At 39.4% G+C, this 20,425-nt stretch overlaps 1 protein-coding gene across 7 annotated transcripts in view; it reads right to left on the bottom strand.

Moving 5' to 3' along the window:
* The window catches only part of LOC126916983 (E3 ubiquitin-protein ligase MIB1), a 441,377-nt gene that overhangs the window by 311,809 nt on the left and 109,143 nt on the right, over positions 1–20,425 (bottom strand). The window contains exon 10 of one of the 7 annotated variants that reach the window (XM_050723359.1): positions 1,237–1,383. The exons of the other annotated variants lie outside the window; for them this stretch is intronic. Coding sequence (XP_050579316.1) covers positions 1,299–1,383 — 85 coding nt within the window. The 3' untranslated portion in view covers positions 1,237–1,298. Of the gene's footprint in view, positions 1–1,236; positions 1,384–20,425 lie in introns of those variants that run through there. 7 annotated transcript variants of the gene reach the window in all.

The following is a 20,425-nucleotide window of genomic DNA, read 5'->3' as shown; positions in this document are numbered from 1 at the left end:
TTTATCTGACAAATGCGACGGGTCTTTAGCGTAAATCGTTTAAAATGCATCAGGTAAAAGGTACTGAGAAAGTTTTTCGCATGAAATAACGAGGATATAAGAGATTTTCATTGGCTTGAAGCATCGATCCATCAATCAAGCTTATTGAAGCCGAGAGTTGAATAGTAATTCAGGATTCCGTGTGACAAGCGATGTAAGTCCATCACTAAGTCCGCTATTAAGTCTATCGGGATGCTAAGGTGTAGATGAATGTTATCGAACACCTTAAATGCATTTTTACTGCGCAACTATTGTACCATAACAGGGAATCGACTCAAAAAAACATCTTTCCTTTATTTTTTTTCTTTTAGAAAATAAAGGACACTGACAAAAAATGTTTCTGAAAATAGAACTTTAGTAGCTTTTGCGGTGTATTAATTAAAAAATTTGTTATTGCAGAAAACTAAAAAATTAAAAATAAACTTATTGTTAATTCAAAATTATTCGCCAGCTTGAAAATAGGTTACTATTAATGTTGCTCGATTAAAAATGTATGAAACACATTTTGCTTTAAAAATCTCAACGTTTTCTCTTTAAAAAGAATAAAAGGGGTATTATTTACTACATAGAATAGCCATTCTATTTATGAAAAATACGTCCCTCTTTTAAAGAGAAAACGTAATATTTGTTCTTTAAAAACTGAAACATATTTTCTTTAGAAGGAACAAAAGGGACTATTGTAACGTACAAAAAATAGCAGTTTTACTACCGTACAACATATCCTTTGGAAAATTGTTTTAATAATACCCAATTATCAAACTTTTAGCCGGGAAAATAATTATGTAAAATTTCAAGTGATTTTACGTCTTTTCGCGGCGGCAACAGGCACGCGTGAAGCATTTGCAAACAGCCCATAGTGTTTCACCATCGACTATTTCACGGTAATTTCCTCATTACTTTGTGAAAAGGTAATGAACGAATGCCTGATGATTTAATACAGAAACCATTGATATTACTACCCAATGTGATATCATAGGAACTTTTTCTCGTGCTAATTTAATTTCCTGGCGAGTCTGTCTAACTCGAATCTAAACATTTATTAATCGAATCTAAAATTATTAACGTTACTATCTCCTAAAGTTTATTCGAAGTAGATCAAAGTTAAAAATTACCCAAAGTTCGAAGTGAAAAGCAATGTGAAATTGCAACGTTAATTGTAATTTGATTATACTCGTCATTGCATACACAAAGTAATTTAATATATCCATCTTCTACGAATTTGTTCTCTAATACGTACTGCCTCTCTCCATAGTTGAACGCTATACACGATGCATATTATACGTCAAGTAAATACGTACCAACACCGAAGTGCAACCAATGAGAAGCGAAATTTTGGGGACATACCTGCAACAGAATAAAGAAAAGAAGCTACGTTAGAATCGTGTGCTGCGTCTTGGTCGTATCGATAAGACTAAATCCTTTAGTCTATTTCCAACGGAATCCCCGCGTAGTGGCGATTCTACAAGGAAAGTCTTGTCTTTAATCCAATCTGCAATCGTATTTCAGATGCAGCCGGATGCTTTCGTTCGTCCTATCGCGGAAACAGCAATCGGCATCAGGACTCTCTCGGTATTTCCATCGTTACAAAGCCGGGCAATCTGGCCGAAACAAGCTCGCTGTTCCCAATGCGGCTCCGTTTCACCTCAAAATAATGTAAAGCTCAATTTGAGCCCGGGCCATTGCCGAACTTCCAACCTTAAGCGACGAGGATCGAACCAATGTTTTTCGGATCACGACTTCCTCGACTTTAGCCTCTTTCTATACCCGTCTAATTTTCTTTTCTTCGCATTCGCCCGACTTCTTTCTTTTCTTCCCAACTTTCACGGAAAGGAACCTTAAGTGCATTTTTTTGTCGCGAGTCGCGCGTGATGAGATAGAAGGTAATCAGGTTTTATGACACTGCCACGTTAATGTCAACGTATTGGAACGATACTTGAATATTCCTCGAACATACTTCTTTTGAAATTTTCAGCAAGGAATCTGTATGAATTGCTTTTCGAGTCTGGATAAATAGATATCGACGTTTAACGCCGCGTAATCATGATGAGATTAAGTTTCGTATTTAGGAATGTAAACTGTATAATATATAACGGTTAATTATAGTAATTTTGATACGATAACATTGTATGTTTCACAATATTTGCTTTTTACCAACGAAAACTCAATTTCATGTTACTTGATTCAGCATGTTAATGAAAATCTATTTCTAATATTTAGTTTTCCTTCTTATCAGAGTATCACGGAGGAGGAAAGATTGAAATGACATAAATCCCCAACCACGTGACAATCAAAATTTATCATAAAACTCGTGTTTTAACATTGCATCAAGCATTTGCCTAACATTCTTTCTATAATCGTTAAAGAAATCAAATTACTTATAGCACTGTGCAACCAATTTCTTCCAAACTATGCAATCTTTTCCTAGTATTTCTGATTCGTCTAATGAACTTCTTTACGATATCCGTTACTCTTGACGAATTAACGAAATACTAAAACAACGAAATTCCATATTTCTTCCCCGTCAATATGAATTGTATAAAGATCCACAACTAAACGAATCGCTAAGAAAGAACGAAACTCGGCGTAATTATTACCAAAGTTTTAACGTTAGAAAAAAAAATAGCTCGAAGCTTTCGGGGAGTACGACAGAGACTCGAGCATCGGAAAAAGATTGCAAATCTTTCTCCTTGAAACGACGCGCGTAGGTAACATGGACTCGACCTATTTCGTGGCCATTCAAGCTACATCGAGCGTCTGTCTCGTTTCTCCTTGCCACGAATGCCCCGTCGCAGGTGAATGCATGCAAGGCTGCACCTCGCTATCTGCTATCTCCTATCAGCTATCTACTCCACTTGCATACTGGATTTAGAATAGTCGGATATGGCAAGGATCGAGGTTAAACACTTATTTCTAGAGCCACTTCCTCGCGCATGTCCTAGATCCATCCGCGATGTTATATTTTCGCCGGTTTCCTAAATCGTACGAGCTCGTGTTCCTTCGCTTGCAACGCTGTTGAAGCACCACGCGAATCACATCCGACGCGTTCAAATATTTTGTATGTACTAGCTAAGATGTGAGAATTATTCAGCTTTAGATTATCCAGAATGATGGAATCTCGTGCGACGAATTCCCAACACTTGTACTTGCGCTCTCAACGCTCTGACACGTGTAAATATTAGCTTATTTCTAATTAATTTAATCGTACAGGATACATCTAGTTGTACGAATCTTCCGTACGATTTTATCATGTTGCCTAAAGAAAATTTACAAAACGCATTTTATCCCTGAAAGATGCTCTTCTTTCGAATACCCGCATTTGTCATCTGATATGTTTCCATAAATACTGTTAGAAAAGAAATGCAAATCATACTACGTATTTTATCTTGTTGAATTTTTTCTTAATAATTTAATTGAATTACCAAAAAATGATGAAAACTTATATCTCGATTTTAACGGAGTAACTGGTAAAGTAACATAAATCAAAGAGTAAACAGAAGATCCAAGTTGATGCGATGAACGAAATATCATGAGAGAGAAAAAGTGGCCAACATTTATCCTAATGGACAAAAGGAAAATTAATTCCTTTCTCCCTTTCTTTTATTTCTTCGAATTATCGAACACGTGATGTTCCCAAAAGGCAATGGGAAAAGCATCGAGAAGAAAGCGATTAGGAAAACAATTATAACACCTCTGCCAATCTATCAAACCAAGTAATGGTGGCTTAAGTCCCACTGACCTCTTCACGCGTTCCATCAACGTCCAAACGACGAAATTGCTATTTTCTCATCGACTCGATCAGAAAGCAGAAAAACCTGCTCACGTACGAAAATAGAGGATCAGAAATCCTTTTCGAAACAAACGTCACGCCAATATCGACCTTTCCCTTTCACTCTTTCCTCTTTCCACGTATTTTTCACCACCAAATTCTACGTCGATGGTTTATATTAATTGTCGTGTAGTTTGCAAGAAACAAACGTGCAAGTATATTTAACGTATCTTATCAAATCGAAATATTCCACTATAATTATAGCACAGATAATCTATTTTATTACCTGTACCTTTTAAACGAAACCCTTTGATCAAAAGATTGTTTCCTATCTAAACGAGTAGAATAAAGAAGTAATTGCTTCTGAAATAAACTTCCAGGATCTTTATACGCCGATCCTTGTTCACGACAAAGATTTCAGATTAAACTTTATCTTTGGAAAAGAAATACGTGGAAAATTCGTTTGAAGTAAAACGTATAGTAAAAAAAACTAACCTTTGACCCACCCAATGCATGATAAAATAAAGATGAGAATCGTAAGAATAATTTCATCGTTACCCATATACGATATTTTTCACACAATACGTTACATAATCGTATACACGGTACATGGAGCGCAAAGTAAAACTAAACTGTTAGTGAACCACGGGCAAAGCGCATGCAGTTAATATTATTCGAAAAATATTTGTCAATCGCGCCTCGAAGACAACAAGCCGTGTTCACATGGTGAAACATTTAAATAAACCGCACGCAAACTGCAAAAGATGTCGCGTATTCTGGATGTTGCGCGATTTATATGTAAATTAGCTGGTTAGTTCTGCGCGCCATTTCGAGGTAATTTGGACGATCGCGCGCGATCAAATTGCCGGACGTACAGAACTCGTAATTGCACAAATCCAGACTCGTTAACTGTGTACACATGCCAATACACGAGGTATATTCGTTAAAATGTGGCTGCACATGCACCACCCATCATGACCCGCCACCTGATGAAACTTTTTTAAACAATTTATTGGTATACGCAGCTGCAACGTCACCGATGCAATTTCCCGCTGTCTAATTACGGATTTTGATAATAATCCAATGTTAATTCTGCTTACCGCGAAAGCACGCCCGATCGAAGTTTTATTGCATTTTCGCTGCTAATTTCGTGCGCTGCGTGTTGCGAGAACGTCGAAATTCGATCGTTACAAGCTACGAAGCTAACGAGTTGAAATTCGTCATTTTTACGTAGCATCATCTTCGTTCTAATATCCCCCCCTCCCCTTTTTTCTTAGCTATTTTTATTTAAAATTTAGCGGCAATTTAAAAACGTTATTCAAATTCAAGGATAAACTTTGACACGTAATGAATTTTTATCGTACCATTTAGTAACGAAACTCTCGTTTAATTCATTATGCGTTTATTGCAATAATAAAGTGTGGTTATAAAAATATTCGCTAAAATTACCACTGAACTCTGTTAATTCATTCTTGACACGAGAACGACGAAACTAGCTGATTATCGTAACCTAATTTATTGTTATCAGATTCACCGTGGTAAAATAAATATTATTAGAATCCAGCTTCCAATTAACAACACGAATTACTACCAACGTGGGTGTATCTAATTTTCCTCGCGATGGACGTTTATTAAACACGATGTAAAGTATAATGCGGCCATTAAGCTACGAATTCTTCTGCATTTATGCAAAAATTTAAAAATACGAACATACGAACGTGTATAAAATATCCAAAGTAGAGAACTTTCGATACTTATAGTCTACAAGCAAGCAAACACGATTCTAAATTCGTTGCACGAAAATACCGTAAAAATATCCCATAAGAATTCGCAATCTAGTTATCATATTGTATCGCGTAATTTTCTTCGCGAGATAGCAGAAAGGGAAACAAAAGTGCCGGAATTCTTAGGATCTTTTCGAAAAAGCTCGCGACAAACAGCATTTTCGTTTCGAAAGTAGTCAACAAGCTGTATTGTTCGCCGTTTGCAAACGAGGCCATACGTAAACCAGACGAAGAGCAAGCTGAGAACAGAAGCGAAGCGAGAAGGAAGAAAGGGAGGGAGGAAGAGGAAAAGTAAGTTTCGAGGAAGCAGCGTGCGGAACTGCCGGCTGTACTGTCGTCTCCTAAGTTCCCCTGTTGTCCTTTGCCCCTTTCCGTCCCTTACAGGGTTTCTGCCGCTGCAAGTCTCGGCAAGTTTCGCGAAATGGAAGTTCGGTAAGCCAGCCGCCTTCGTGACGATACCCACGACAGTTCGTGAGAGGTTCTGACGTTCGAAGCACGTGGATAAACATCGCGCGATTCCGCAAGAACTCGCGGATCGGTAACGACATACCGACTAAACGACTCTCGACGTCACGTCAGATCTGCCAACAAAATCGACACATATCGATGGAAACTAGATACCGCGCACGGTACACGTTGGATACAAAGAATTTGCCAATGTAATTGCATGACGTCGTCACGCAATTACAGAAACTGTTCGAGCCATTTGCGAGGCTAATTTTATAATTGACGTGTTCCATTTACATTTCGAAAGCGGAGAAAATTAAAGTTGTATCATTTTCTTTGCGACATCTCTGTTTTCCTTCGCTCAATGTGCAATGTTTGATCGTTGTCGCGTAACAATTTATATGACGTAACTTCAGCTATTGATAGACGATAGAAATCACGGGAAACTATAAAAAACGTTAGGCAGAGAAAACCTGTGCGAGATATATGTACCTACGTTGCACATACATGTACATCATATACATACGCCAATTAAATTCTGGAATTTTTATACATCACTTAATCAAAGTAAATTTCGATCGAAGTAGATATTCTGAAACGCGGTTATTTTTATAGATAGTAACTTTCCATTCCATAGTATCAATTCGGAAATCTTCACAGCCCTCTAAAACGACTTTGGTAGAAAAGTGCAGGCGTGTATCGATGGTCGAGACAGCGGTTTTGAATATTTGGATACTTAAATAAATTCATAATTTCGTTATACGTCGTTGCATTCTTTCACCCTTTTCAGTAAAATCACGCGTGAAACACAGTACAACAGAATTTATTTCTGAGTTTTAAGTAAATTCGAAACACGCGAGATATATTACTAATACAAACGAACAAATGGCAACATGAACACGTTGCAATAGAAACCAAGCGTACCGTGCGCCAGTTGGATTTGCCAGGTCGATTCGGCGGTACATTTCGACATAGAATGCGAGCAACGCGATCACTCAAACGGTTAATTCACCTTTTCACGTTACACAAGGCAGCTAGCGTGTTTGCAACGAAATCCATCTAGCCGTAACACCTCGACAAGCCTCGAAGGAACACAGAGACCATACACCGGTGAAGACGAAACGGCCAAAATTTCTCTACTTTTCCGCGACTCTCGTCGCCGTAGCGAACAATAAACCCATCAAGCGAAGCTGAAGCAGTTTCCACGAGAGACGCGCGCGCTACTTCGCACAAAAGGAGAGCCGTGACCGCGCGGAAACAGAATCCTCTCCGCGTGTTCAACTTTACACCAGTCGTACTACCGCTTTCTGCTTGCGGTTTCGTCGAGTTTCTCGCGTCAACGACCACGCGACTCGCATTCGAAATACCAAGAAGAAACTAGCCAACATCCAGCGAATGTACGAAGAGAAACGGGAAAAAAGGAGAAGAGAAGGACGCGAAAGATAAGACAGAGAACGCGACAGGAAGTTGAGGGCTGAAAGCGTTCCATGTGCTTTTCCATGCGACGTACACTATCTCTCAAAAATACACCAACACTTGTTTATTTTCGACAAAGTGTGTTTCAACCCTTTAAACGCGACTCTCGTTAATCAACGATGTTGAAATTTTAGTTTGAAGCGTGGTAGTCGTTTATGGTTGGGTCCATTTGAAGATTATACGCGATCAAAGTCTTTATATGTGACGGTGTATATTTGCATTGGAGAGCGTTACAAAACGGGTATCATACAAGAAGGAAGCTTTCGATTGAGCTTTCGAATACGAGTTGGTTACAGATTTTATCAATATGAACGTTATAGCGGCAAGTAAAATTTCCATATGTTTCGTATAACACGAAGAATGTAAACGTAAAAATGTTCAACAGTAAGCGTAAATACGTTGGCGAACCGCTGCAAATAATAATTACTCGCGAATAACGCACAATACCGGTGAGTGTTTGCGCGATGGAGTTTCCCCGGCAAATACTAATAAACAGTATTAATTTATAACGCATAATAGTCACCTCTTCGTACGTAGGTCCCGATAAATCGTATCAATTTCCAAATATCATAATTTGGAAAGCGATACGTACATTAATATCGCCGAATATGTAGCAGAGATTTAGAAAACGGTACCAAGCTAAGAGCTACGCGACCTTCAGTCCAATTATATAGTTTGTTTCATCGATTAGGCATTTCTACGCCTGGAACCTGAAATATGCGATTTTATGCGACTTACCTATACTAATTCATGACTAATTTCAACGTCTCGGTAAAATTCCCGTGGTCGTTACGAATCAACCAAAGCGTCCGCTGATACTTGTGAACGATATTGTACGCTGGATACGTTCGTGTCATACTCGCGGCCCGGAGTTGAACAACTTTCGTGTAAGATGGCGGCGCGGAAGTGAGAAGACGGCTAGAAGAAACGAGAAAGAAGTGGAGCCGAGGGAAAAGAAGTCGGCGTGGGGAAAAATGAGACAAGAAGCTCTTCCGGGGAAGTAGTTCCGTGAAAACAGAAAACTGGCGCGCGTAGACGTCGCCGAGCTTAGCGAGACGCCGCGATGTTTTGCCAGGATTCGGCCAGAGAAACGGGCACGCGAGTGCGGAGCGAGGAAACCGCGCGACGACGACAAGTTTCTGCAAAGAGGAAGCGAGCCACAAGCCATTGTGCGCTTGGCCGCGGGTCCGCCATGCGTACGAATTCGCGAAGAAAGCATTCTCTGTTTGGAACTGATTGTTGGCCGCGGACAATTCTTCGCGACCAGACCCGTTTACGCGGCAAAGAAAAACTTGATGGGGACGAATGGAAGCGACATGACTTCCGACGGAATCGACAAATTCCACGTAACTCCTGTTCCGGCAATGTCTACTCACTTGGATTTTATGTGTATTTCGCTGGATTTTCTGGTTTCCTTTCTTCCGCTTCTTCTTCGTTTGTTTGTTGCTAGAGATTGAGCGAAATGTAACTCTTTCTGCCGTGGTGGAAACGCGAACGCCGACTTTACTTTAAGAGCGACGAACCTTTTGATCGAATCGACGCATCAGTTTTGCAGCCTTGAGGAAAGCAGGAGCGATCGTATTTGAATGGCTGGTGTGTCCGCGTATTAAAATTTCGCAATATTTTGCAAATGATTTTAAGTTAACGTTCTAGTCTTTTAATATCTTATACGCCTCCTTTAGGTAGCTTGGCATGTCCTCTCTTTTGTAGAAGCTGAATAATATTTCAATTTGTTCAGCCTGCGTAATAATATCAAAAACAAAATAAACGTCAATAAATGTCAAAGAAAACTCGGCGCACGAACGACGATGTGATTCGCACAATATGTCGATATGTCAGATGGAACTGAAATACAACTTCAAAACGCTACAAAGTTTGGATAGAAAATCATCATAAATGACCATTCCTACCTAGATTTTACGATAAACCGTTCTAGAAGCAAAACGGGACCAACTGCCACGACGAATGGAGAAGAGAGAACAGCAAAGAAACCGATTGAATTCCGAAAAAAACCAAGAGGCATATTCGCGTAACGAAGGAAGTTCGGCCGGGAAAGAGAGCTGTTAAAAAAATTTTTTTTAATTAAACCCTAGGAGAAGAAGCAGAACAAAAAAGAAGGAAAGGGAGGAGAGAGAGAGAGAGAGAGAAAGAGGAAAGAAAAACCGGGAAATCTCCCCGAGGGTTCCGTGAAATTGAGAGGAATCGAAGGTATATTTTCACAGACGATAAACTCGCGGCGAAATTTATTTGCGATTCTCGACGCTGCTCCACGCTCCATTAAATATTCTTGACTCGGGCCCGGCGTGTGCAACTCCGTGTATCTGAGAGATAAGCCCTGGGAATATTATACTTTTCCTCCGGCGAGAAACGCGGGTAACCGAATCAGCAGCAACGATTTTATTGGGGCATAATGCCGCTACACGCTCGCAATAACTGTAAACCACGAATTGGTAACGGCTTATTTATGCTAATCCGATTACTCGCCGCGGAACGGGACGCCGGAACGATATTACGTCGGTCGGCCGACGTAAAACTTTTGTAATTATGTTACCGGTAGACATCTTAATTCTTCGTGGCCCGCGAGAGGCAAAAAAAAAGAGAGAGAGAGAAAAGATAAAAAATCCTCCGGGGACTCTTTGGGTGAAGCATCGCGGCGATGAAATCTTATTTGCCTCGCTTTTGGCCTGGAAAATAGAAGTTCGCCCGGCCACTTTTAACAGGATGTTTTTGAAACTCTTTATGGAACGGTGTTGCCTTCCACCTGAATTTTTCTTCTATTTCGCTTTATACGATGCCACGATGGCCATGGAATTTATTGGAATTTTTTCGTTAAACTACGTATGATTTTTATAAAACTATAAATTCTGCAGAGAGAAAGCGAGCGAGCGAACGATAGAGAGAGAGGGGGAAAGTTATGAAAGAGGAAATTTATATTTGATGTTACTTTTTAACTTGCATTTGGTAAACTTTCATTCGTTAAATTACATATATTACTGTAAGCGTATTTTATGCGATTTATTCGAATCCCGATATTCCGAAATATTTATTAGCAGCTTATCGAATGTATTATTAATTATATCCCTAAATTTAATACCGAATACGCGTCAGAAATTAAATTAAAATACGTAGCTACATCCTATGATCAGATGCAAAATACATTATTCGATTTTAGCTTTATCTAGTAAACAAGCTACAAATACGTTTACTGAACCGTTGTAAATTTCTCAGAGAATATAATTTTTAGAAGCGTAATTTTCATAATTCGCGGACATTATTAAGATAATTATAATTTTATGCAACTATAAAAATTGTACAGTTACGATAATCTTTCAAGTACAATATCCATTTAAGCTTTTACATCAACGTGAAACAATCTCGATGAAGTTGGATTTATAAAACGTACTACCAATTTATTAATTGACAAGCGAGTACATATTTCCAACGTAAAAATAAATATCTCTTTACTGCACGGTTATCCCGCCTAACTATTCCTATTTTGTATCAACTGTACTTTACATTCCCCAACTCCGTTGTGAAGTCTACAAAAAAAAAAAAGAAAATAAAATAAAATAAAATACAAAAAAGGAAACAGTCTGCCACTCCTATCTTTACTTTCTGCATCACTAACGATCCATTAAAAAGCAAACACAAGCTGAAATACAATAACGAACGCAAATCGATGCAAAGGAAGAGGCCGCATCTTCACGCCGATTAATCACCCGGAAATGGACAGAAACGGTCCCGGAGAAGCTTTTAGCCGTGGTTTTGATACGACACTGCAGAAATCCCAGTTCGCCGACGCATTAATATTTTACAGTTAGCCGGCTATCATAGTTTCTCCTAAAGCACAGTTGGGAAATTATTGCACCGCGACAGCAGCGTTATTATCGCCATTCCCCGTGTCATCCGCCTCAAACATTCGTTCCACTTCAATGAAGACGACCTGTGCGATCAACACCGTCGACTTCGTTTCGTTGAACAAGAAGGGAAACGTTTTTCAAAATCGTTAGACGTGAAACGTGTCGGTTGGACGAGGACAATACAGCGGCGGTCGCCTGTCATTATAATGTGTATTTACAGAACCGTGCAAATGTGAGTATATATTGCGATAGCAGTGGTGTTGCAGGGCTGTATTATATCGTGTGTGTGTGTGTGTGTGTTTGAGTGTGCGTGCGTGGGTGTATGCAAGTCGAAGAGAGAGGGGAAAGGCGCGAGCATAGCTACCGTAACACAGAATGGTTTGCTAAAGTGTAAACTATTATAATTATCCAGGAAACCACTGTCATTGCGAACAGCTTGCTACATTGTAGTCCACGCAAACTTTGCTTGCCGCGATTCGGCTGTGAATATATCGGTTCCAGATGGCGTACAACAATCTGTTCTCTGCTCTTTCCTTGCTCACTGGAAAGAAAAATCTTCTCGTTTCTTTGAACTGTCTTTCACGTTTCGTTACTTGTATATCATTGTTGTTTATAAAAGTATTCGAACATTCTTAGAAATATTTTTAAGAATATGCGAACCATTCGCAGATCAAAGTGGGTAACAGAATTTTTTGGAATTTTTGAAATTTCCGTACCAGAACATAATTTCATCAATTTCCTGTACTGTTCGTTTTGTAGAGATAACCGATTTGGCAAATAAGCAGCTCGTGTTACGAGACATTTTGAAATTCTATTAGCATCAGAATTAGCATCATAATGGCATAGTCTGAAGCGAATTGGAAAATGTCTATACATATATAGAAGTTACAAGACACTTATTGCAAACGCACATTTCGCAAAGATTATCAAAGTGTTTGATCAATGAATTGCTCGTTATGAATTGTAATTTTAATAAGCTACAGTATTTTTAATGAAATTGTCATAAATACTAAACATACGTTCGAGCTATTATTCTAGCTACTACGTATGGTATGTTTGCAATAAATATCTTATAACTTCTATATACATTTTCAGATTGGTTTCGTATTTGGTCGAAGCATAAAGATTAAAGGATCATTTCTGAGGTAAATTGTATTCACAGAATTTAACTCGAGCAATAATTAATTGCACGTGTTATCAACCGCGAATAGAAAATGGACATATCAGAAATCAATGGTATAAAAAATTCGTCGTCCAACAAAATGTTTTCAAACATTTTCAAACGCAGATTTACAAGAAAAAGCGTTCGTACTAAGCATGATGTATCATACATCTTCGATTCAATTTTCTACGTTTAATCGTCTGATTCTTGGTCGTGTTATCCATCCTTTGCGGAACATCCTGTATATTCATCTTTGAATTTGTATAATTGAATTTACTATTTGCTTGCAATCGCATGGAAGCGGTTTGCTAACCAAAATTCGCTTCACAACCGAAAGTCATTATGTTACACGCTCCGTGTTTACGGTAGTGTATAATAGATATTTGAAATGCGTTTGCCTGATGAAATATGTATTGGCTAAATTGAATCTGAATAGTAATTAATAGCATAGAGATGTTGAAACAGAATAACATAACGTCCAACGTATCTATGATTTGACATAAAATTTCCATTAAGTTAGTGTATATAAAATATATATAATGTGTCTTCTAAATAATTAAAAATGTATATAAAATTTCTTAAAAGCTTTAGATTAACGCGTGAATATCATTAACTTAACCAGATCGGAATTTGGATCCTTTGATTTTGTTACTGTTCCGCTATTATTGCCGGATCAAAATCATCCTTCTGCTGTGTCCAAAGGTTAAAATTTGACCGACGTTCAATCGACTCGTTCGAACAGATACAGAAGAAACGAACGTTGAATGAAATGTCGATTAACATTAAATTGCTAAATGTAATGTTAATTGACAATGTGTTGAATTTAATTCCTGCGATCTAAAATAGAAGAATGAGTTATCTAATATACAAAGCATAGTCTTCGGATTTCGTGTTTTCCAAAGAATACTTTTTAATATTAACAGCATTAAATTAAATATTAATTTTAGCTTGAACAAAATAACATTATTCGAGTTAAGGTATATAACTAGATTTCTTTTTATTTTCGTTTACTTTGAATTTATGATAAATTTAAAAATGTATAAATTTATAGGGCGCATCCATTATGCAAAAATATATAAAATATAGGTCCTATTTCTTATGTTCTCTTCATAAATATGAATATGAATTTGCTTAAATACCTATGATCTATATACAACATATATACATTTTAAACAGAAAACGAAGGCTACTTTGAATATAAGAAATCTATCGATCAAACAGGTAATCGGGTTCACGGATAATTTGTAAGCAATTAATTTCGATGATCGTTGAATCTGATTCCGATAAATCGAATTTAATTCACTCGTGTCTAAGATTTAAAATGAACTTCGTTCGAAGCCTAGGAAAATTGTAATTTAATTAGTTACGCAGCTTTGATTACCTGAATACCTACGCTCGGATCGTACAATCAATAACGCTATACTGATTTTGTCATAATGATAGCAACGTACATTGAATCCATCAGATGTATAGAATTAATACGATACATTGATATTGCCATGGCAGCGGCTCAACAGCAGGTTCTTCACGGGCTTTAAAATGATTTCAACATAACAGCGATATAATTCGCGATGCATATAGGATCGAGCATAATGTACGTTGATATCACTTTTCAAGCTGATGATTACTGTGTAGCACGAAAGTGATATTACAACGATTAAATCGATTCGTTGGCAATGGTTTGACCATCAAACTTAATGAACTCGTCGTGTGGAACATCATCGACGCGGTATTTCGATACAGCAAAATGCATAGAATTATCTAGCCGTATCTATACTGCGTACGTTACACCTGATGGAAAATAGTTTAGATCAGTACGACTGAAACTGTGTCCGATCGTGGTCCATATTTTGTGATTATTAACGTCACGTTTCATTCTACACGAGCCAGTTTGGCAAGTATTATTTTTCTCTTTTTAGTGAGAAAATTACGATTTGAAAAGAAAGTCCGGGAAAATAAATTTGTTAAAAAAGTTCTTGGAGAAAAGAGTGTTTATCTTTCTTCACAATAATTATTCCGTATTATAGAAGAAATAATATCTATAATAATAGCAAGAGATAAGACGTAATATCTTTTTAATTAGGTATCAATTAGCATTTGTACTAAACTGCGTTGTTCAATATATCAAATTGTACTGATTCTTTTCCTCCCTCTCCTTTTCTCTCTCTTTCTCTCTCCAGTCATTTCTTTATAGCAAAAGAAATAAAGAGAGAAATCACTTTACTACTTCAAATAGTTACTTTCACCAGCAATTACATATCCCTAATGGGAAACAAGTTTACGTTACTACATACGAAATTGTACTACGTCTGTGCAATTTCCTGTTGCACAAACAGGTTTTGCGATATTACAATCGCGCCACTTCTACCAAAGTCACAAGAATAGAGTTTCTCTACCGAAATGAGTTGAAATTCGTGAGTAAGCACATATCGAATTCGAATCCATCCCCGGCAAAGCGAAGCTCGTGCTCCTAATTCAGCTGAAGGATTCGATCCGCGGCACATCTTCGACCTGGTTTCGGGTGCGCGCGGGCGCCTACTATCGTGCAGCCTCGTTATCGTCTACCTAATTTCAGAGTTAATTTAAGGCGCGACGATAGAGGGGCTGGCGCACGGCTGCGAGTTACTTGATATTCGCAATAAGGGAATGCCTCCCAACTATTCGTGGACTGTTTCGTATGCGGCCCTGGTTACGAAGGTAACCTAAGTACAGTTGCCTAACTTATATTGAAGATGTTTGGAAGCTTTCGAGTCTGAATTGCAGTGCCGCGCACGATGCGCCCCCGACCTCCACCACCAACATCGTCATCCTCGCTTTCGAACACGTACACGTCCCCCCAACCCCACCCCCTCCCATGGAAGCAGCCACCCACGTGCGAACGCGAGCATCCTCCCTAAGAAATATCCTCCGCACCTAGTTGGTTTCACGCGTGTGTAAAGACGACGCCGGAAGAAAGCCGGAATTTGTAGTCGACGCGCCGAGCTCACCTTCTGATTGCACGCGGAATTCGCGCGCAGTTTCCCTGCTTGCGCCATTCTTGTACGAGCAAAAATAATTTTCGATCTCCGGCATTCTCCGAAGCAGATTCATCCACGGTAAACATCGTGGAACACAGATAAAAGTTTTATTCTGACTGCATTTGGCTCGTATAAATGCGAGAGCAGTGTGCATGCCTTGGTTCTGTGGGAGGCAGAGAGAGACGATAGTTTCGTAGAAACGTTTCGGGAATGTCGATTTCCGAGGATTAGTAATTCGTATCGTCGATGCGAGGAAGAGTCAAAATCAGGGATTTCACGAGCTTCCTCTTAATTCCTTGCGGATCCGAGCGTGTGATCGGTACTTAGTTTACGCAAATCCATACTTTCAACGAAACGATCCGTTTCGTCTACTAAATGTTGCAACGTGCGCTTTACTTTGGACATTTTATATAATTTTTTATATTACGCGAATTCTGCAGATGTTCGCGCCTTTAAACGTTTCACAAACGCATAAACATCCGCGATCTAGTATTCTGTAGACCGTGCAATTTTATGCAGATTCACAGAGAGAAATTATTTCTATAGAAATTATGAGCAGTTTATATATTTCCATTTCAGTTTTACTTTAATGGTTTTATTTAGTACTTGAATTCGTACGTTCAATTCTAATTTCACTCGACTAAGAACAAGAAATAGAAAAAGGAAACTCCATTGACCATAAAAATTAAAGAACCAAATGCTTTCGTTCTGTTGTACTTCGCGAATCTACGCTTTCTTATTTGCCAACCTGAGCGGCAGAGCGACTTATTCGTCAACCTGAGCGGCGGATTTACGTGCTGCGTTTCGACTTCCATCGGTTGTCGATTAACTCGGGACAGAAGGAAAAAAAGATGACAGATAACAAGATATAATCCACGTTTTGAACAGAAACCTTTCCAAAAATAAAAGCTCGGGAATTAGTGAAATCCGTTTTCACGCATTTTCTTTTATGCTACTTTTTTCGTTTGAACGCCAAAACACCGTGGTCCTTTTTTTCACTATCACAGAACAAAAAAGCACGAGCTATCAGATATTATCTCGCGTTCTATTTCATTCTATTAGTCACAATTTCGTAATTCGAAATACGTGGGGAAAAAATCAAAGGGAGAAAAAGTTACGTTAAAATGCTACAAAATTTTTATGTGAAAATATCTTATCACTTCGCTATTATTTTTTACAAAATCGTGCGTCGCATCTGTTATTATAAAAACGCGTAACCGTGGTAGCACAACCAACAAAAGATGGATGTATAAAACAAGATATAAAGCGAAAATTTTTGGAAATTCATCGACGACAAAACGAGGCAGCTGGTATATCTATTCGTGACTTGAAATTAACACGAATTCTCCAACTTGTGAGGCACGCCTACGCGTATACCTTGCCTCTCATACGTACGCGGTCCCAGAAACTCGTGTACACGTCAAGTTGAAAAAAGTCATCGCCCATGTTGAAACAAGCGTTCTCTCGATCGTTCCGCTCTTTACCGAGCTTTCTATCAACTCGCCGGGGTTTCAGCCATTCCATGCGCATCGATCGAACAGCCGTATTCGCAGGTCTCCGGGCAAATGAAATTTTAAAAAACCCGAATGAATTCCTGGCGCGTGGTATCGATAGGGAATACACTGTGGAACAGTGGCGAGATGGAGAAAAATAAAGCAAGGACCTATCCGAAGGCGTCCGCACGGACACTACGAGTCCCCCCATTTTCTTTTCAGTTCTGGAAACCATCGAGGAACATCGTTGTTCGTCGCACCTGTCGCGCACCATATTTCCCTGGCACGAATTTTCCACTATGGCGAGGATCAACGGAAGAAGGAAACGCTAGGATTCGTGCGGCGATACACGAGAGAAAAAGGAGGCAGCCTTCGTATTTTATTAGCCGTTGATATATTACCCCGGGCACGTGCTGCCTCTCGATGGCTCCTCGAATATATATCCGTGTTTACGTTTACGTCAACGGGAGACGGATAAAATAGACGGAAGATCGGTGGGTCGGTTTGCTTTTCGCCACGAGTCAGCCCACGCCATCGAGTGTCGCCGATTGATACCGAGCCCCGAAAACTGCTACGAGGGAAAATAAAGGACAAGGGGGAAGAGAAAAGCCTGACTGGCCGATATTTACCCTACAGGTGTGTTTTCCTAGCGAAATGTTATGAAAGCAAATTGCTGGAAAAGTGAACATCGATCAAAATGTCCGTATAAATAAGCAGCGGCTCTCAGTCTCGCGCGGCACCGCATGTTCGTGTACATAAAAAGGGAAACGATAGCAGCTATACGCTATCTAGCCGTTGGCAAATTAGAAACGATGCCTCGATGCTCTTACGAAGGTTCGACGAACGAAATTGTTCCACTAGCCTGCGTTTGGAAAAAGTGAGAAAAGAAAACGCACGGAATACACGAGAGGTTGAAACGAATGATTCGGTTTTCTCGGTACGAAACGTTATAATTCCTGTGATTGGTTGGAAATGGAAATACGCGGAAGTGGAAGCGTAAAATTGTGTTCTCTGCGAACTTAGATTCTATAGAATCATATGGGTTTCCTGGAATTATTTTGAAAATTATCAGTCTGTTTTAATATGTATAAATACGATGTGTTATCTTTTGATAGAATTCAACGTATCCTCGTGTTTTTCGTTTCAGGCCTTCCAATATGCAAACGAAATTTTGACTAAAGGGACTCGATATGGTTGCTTAAAAAATAATGTTTCCAATGAAACTACAGGGTAACTTAATACTTGTTGTTTCATTTATAAAGGCTTTTTACAGCGTTGTATTATTTTCCCCGGCTCTGCATGTACGTATGATATTTAACTATTAACAGGTATTAATATTTAACTACAAATGCTACCTTATCTACTATTCTTATTTTTGGCATTCTCTTTTATTTAATTTTTGACACTGATCAAAAATATGTGACTCGATTTCAAAAGTCTGGATAGACTGAGTCAAAGTACGTATTTGTTCAGATTCTAAAGCTTCGGGGGGATTAGATGCAAGCAACTACGATAACGACAGGTCAAAAGAATTTTCTCCACCCAGATGAAGGAAAGGGAGGAAAGAGGATTAAAAAATGGTTAGATCAGATCGAACGAAATCACAGCCATTCGTCGTCTGTAATTCCGCCGGATCGTAAAGAAAAATCTTGGTAACCCTTCGTTCAACGACCCCGCGCGATAGAATTCTATCGGACAATTCAAAGCTCGTAAAGTTTCAGGCGATACGATAGAGCAGGGTTTGTCCCGAGAAAATTCAACCGGTGGCAAATACTCGCTTTTGAGGACCCAGCTAAGGGACCGACCATGTCGTCCGACGACATCTCGAAATATTCTCATACGTCACGATGCTCAACACGGCTGCACGTTTTCTACGGATCGACCATCGCTAGGACGTTTCGACCCTCTCGTAACTTTTCCTCGAAATTATTCAGCCAGTAAATCTTAGGCGAATTTTAATCCAATAATTCAGAAATAAAAAGGATTTAGAAGACTGTTTCTTACGATTAAAATATGAATAATTTAAAAAAAAACTATAAATTACATTTTAATTCATGATTTATAAGCATATTAATGTCGATTTATGTTAATCTACTTTTTATATTCCTTCAACTATTTGTTCACATCTTTAACCATTATAGTCCTTAGCTATCGTAAAGACTTTTTAGTATCTCTTATGTTATATCTCATTTGTTATGTAACAACATAACAGATGGTACGGTTTAAGATAAAATTGTAAGAAATGGCTATCACGTGAAATCTTATCATTATGACAGAAGGACTTCCAAAGATATTAAAAATGGAGCACCCCGATTTTAAACCCTAAAATTGAATGATACGATATATCTGAAACTCGGTTAAATAACACGTTTAAACAATAACGAATAAGCTTCGAAGCATCGTTGCTCCAGATACAGCAGAGAAAAAGGTCTGCTCAGATTCATTGTCAGCTATTGACACAAATCTTTCAAACAATCCACGAAAGCTTGCAATCGTATGTGTTACGCGGAACGCATCTGACTTCATCCTTGCGTCGCTGTATGTGGTCGGTACAACCGATCAAACATCCAGCACGGGATAAGAGAGAGGAAGAGGCAGAGGATGAAAAGCATTGGAACGCTCCCTAGGGCTAAATCGGCCTCTGAAAAAACAATTCTTCGCGAGGGTTTATACTTTTAAACAGAGAGGGTTATCAAAGAGGTGCGTGCACACACACGTGGGTGGAGTAAGAAGATACAGAGAGGGAAGGTGCGGATCCGACAGGCGGCGCCATCGTCCCAAGTAGCCAAGTACGTAACCCAGTGCACCCTGTGCGCCTCTACAGGGTAGAGCGAGGGAATGTCTGTTAATCCTTTACAGGGAATTCAAGTGATAAATTCCGTAAATCCCTGTTCAAGCACACCCTTGCACCAACCCATCTACCCTTACCATTACCGGGCTTTCCCTCCCTTGGCCGAGCCTCATCCCGCAGCAGTCTCACCATCGCCATCACCACTATCCCCGTTCCTTCGTTCGCTCGCTACTCCTCGTCGCTCCATCTACCCCATCCAGTTGGAATCTAGACTCACCTCGCCACCCTGAAGCACGCCCCAAACCACCCGGACTCTTGGAAAAAGTAGAAAACTGCGATTACAAAGACTTTTCTGCGCTCGCCGAGCCCCCAACCCCCAGAATCCCTGAGTCTTGCTCGCATCCTTCTTCTCTCTTCTGGCCGTCTTCGCTCCTTTCTTTCCCTCCTCTCTCTCTCTCTCTCTCTCTCTCTTTCCCTCTCTCTCTCGAACCAGCCTCTCCTGCCCCTTCTACGCCCCTTTCTTCGAGGACTGCTCAAGAATATCTCTCCCTCCGCGCAGTTACCCGTTCCTCGTGCACGCGGCTCGCTCC

Source organism: Bombus affinis, chromosome 5 (assembly GCF_024516045.1).
Source record: "Bombus affinis isolate iyBomAffi1 chromosome 5, iyBomAffi1.2, whole genome shotgun sequence".
Lineage (NCBI taxonomy): Eukaryota > Metazoa > Arthropoda > Insecta > Hymenoptera > Apidae > Bombus > Bombus affinis.
Note: the sequence above shows the minus strand (reverse complement) of the source record. Positions and strands in the feature narration are given on the sequence as shown.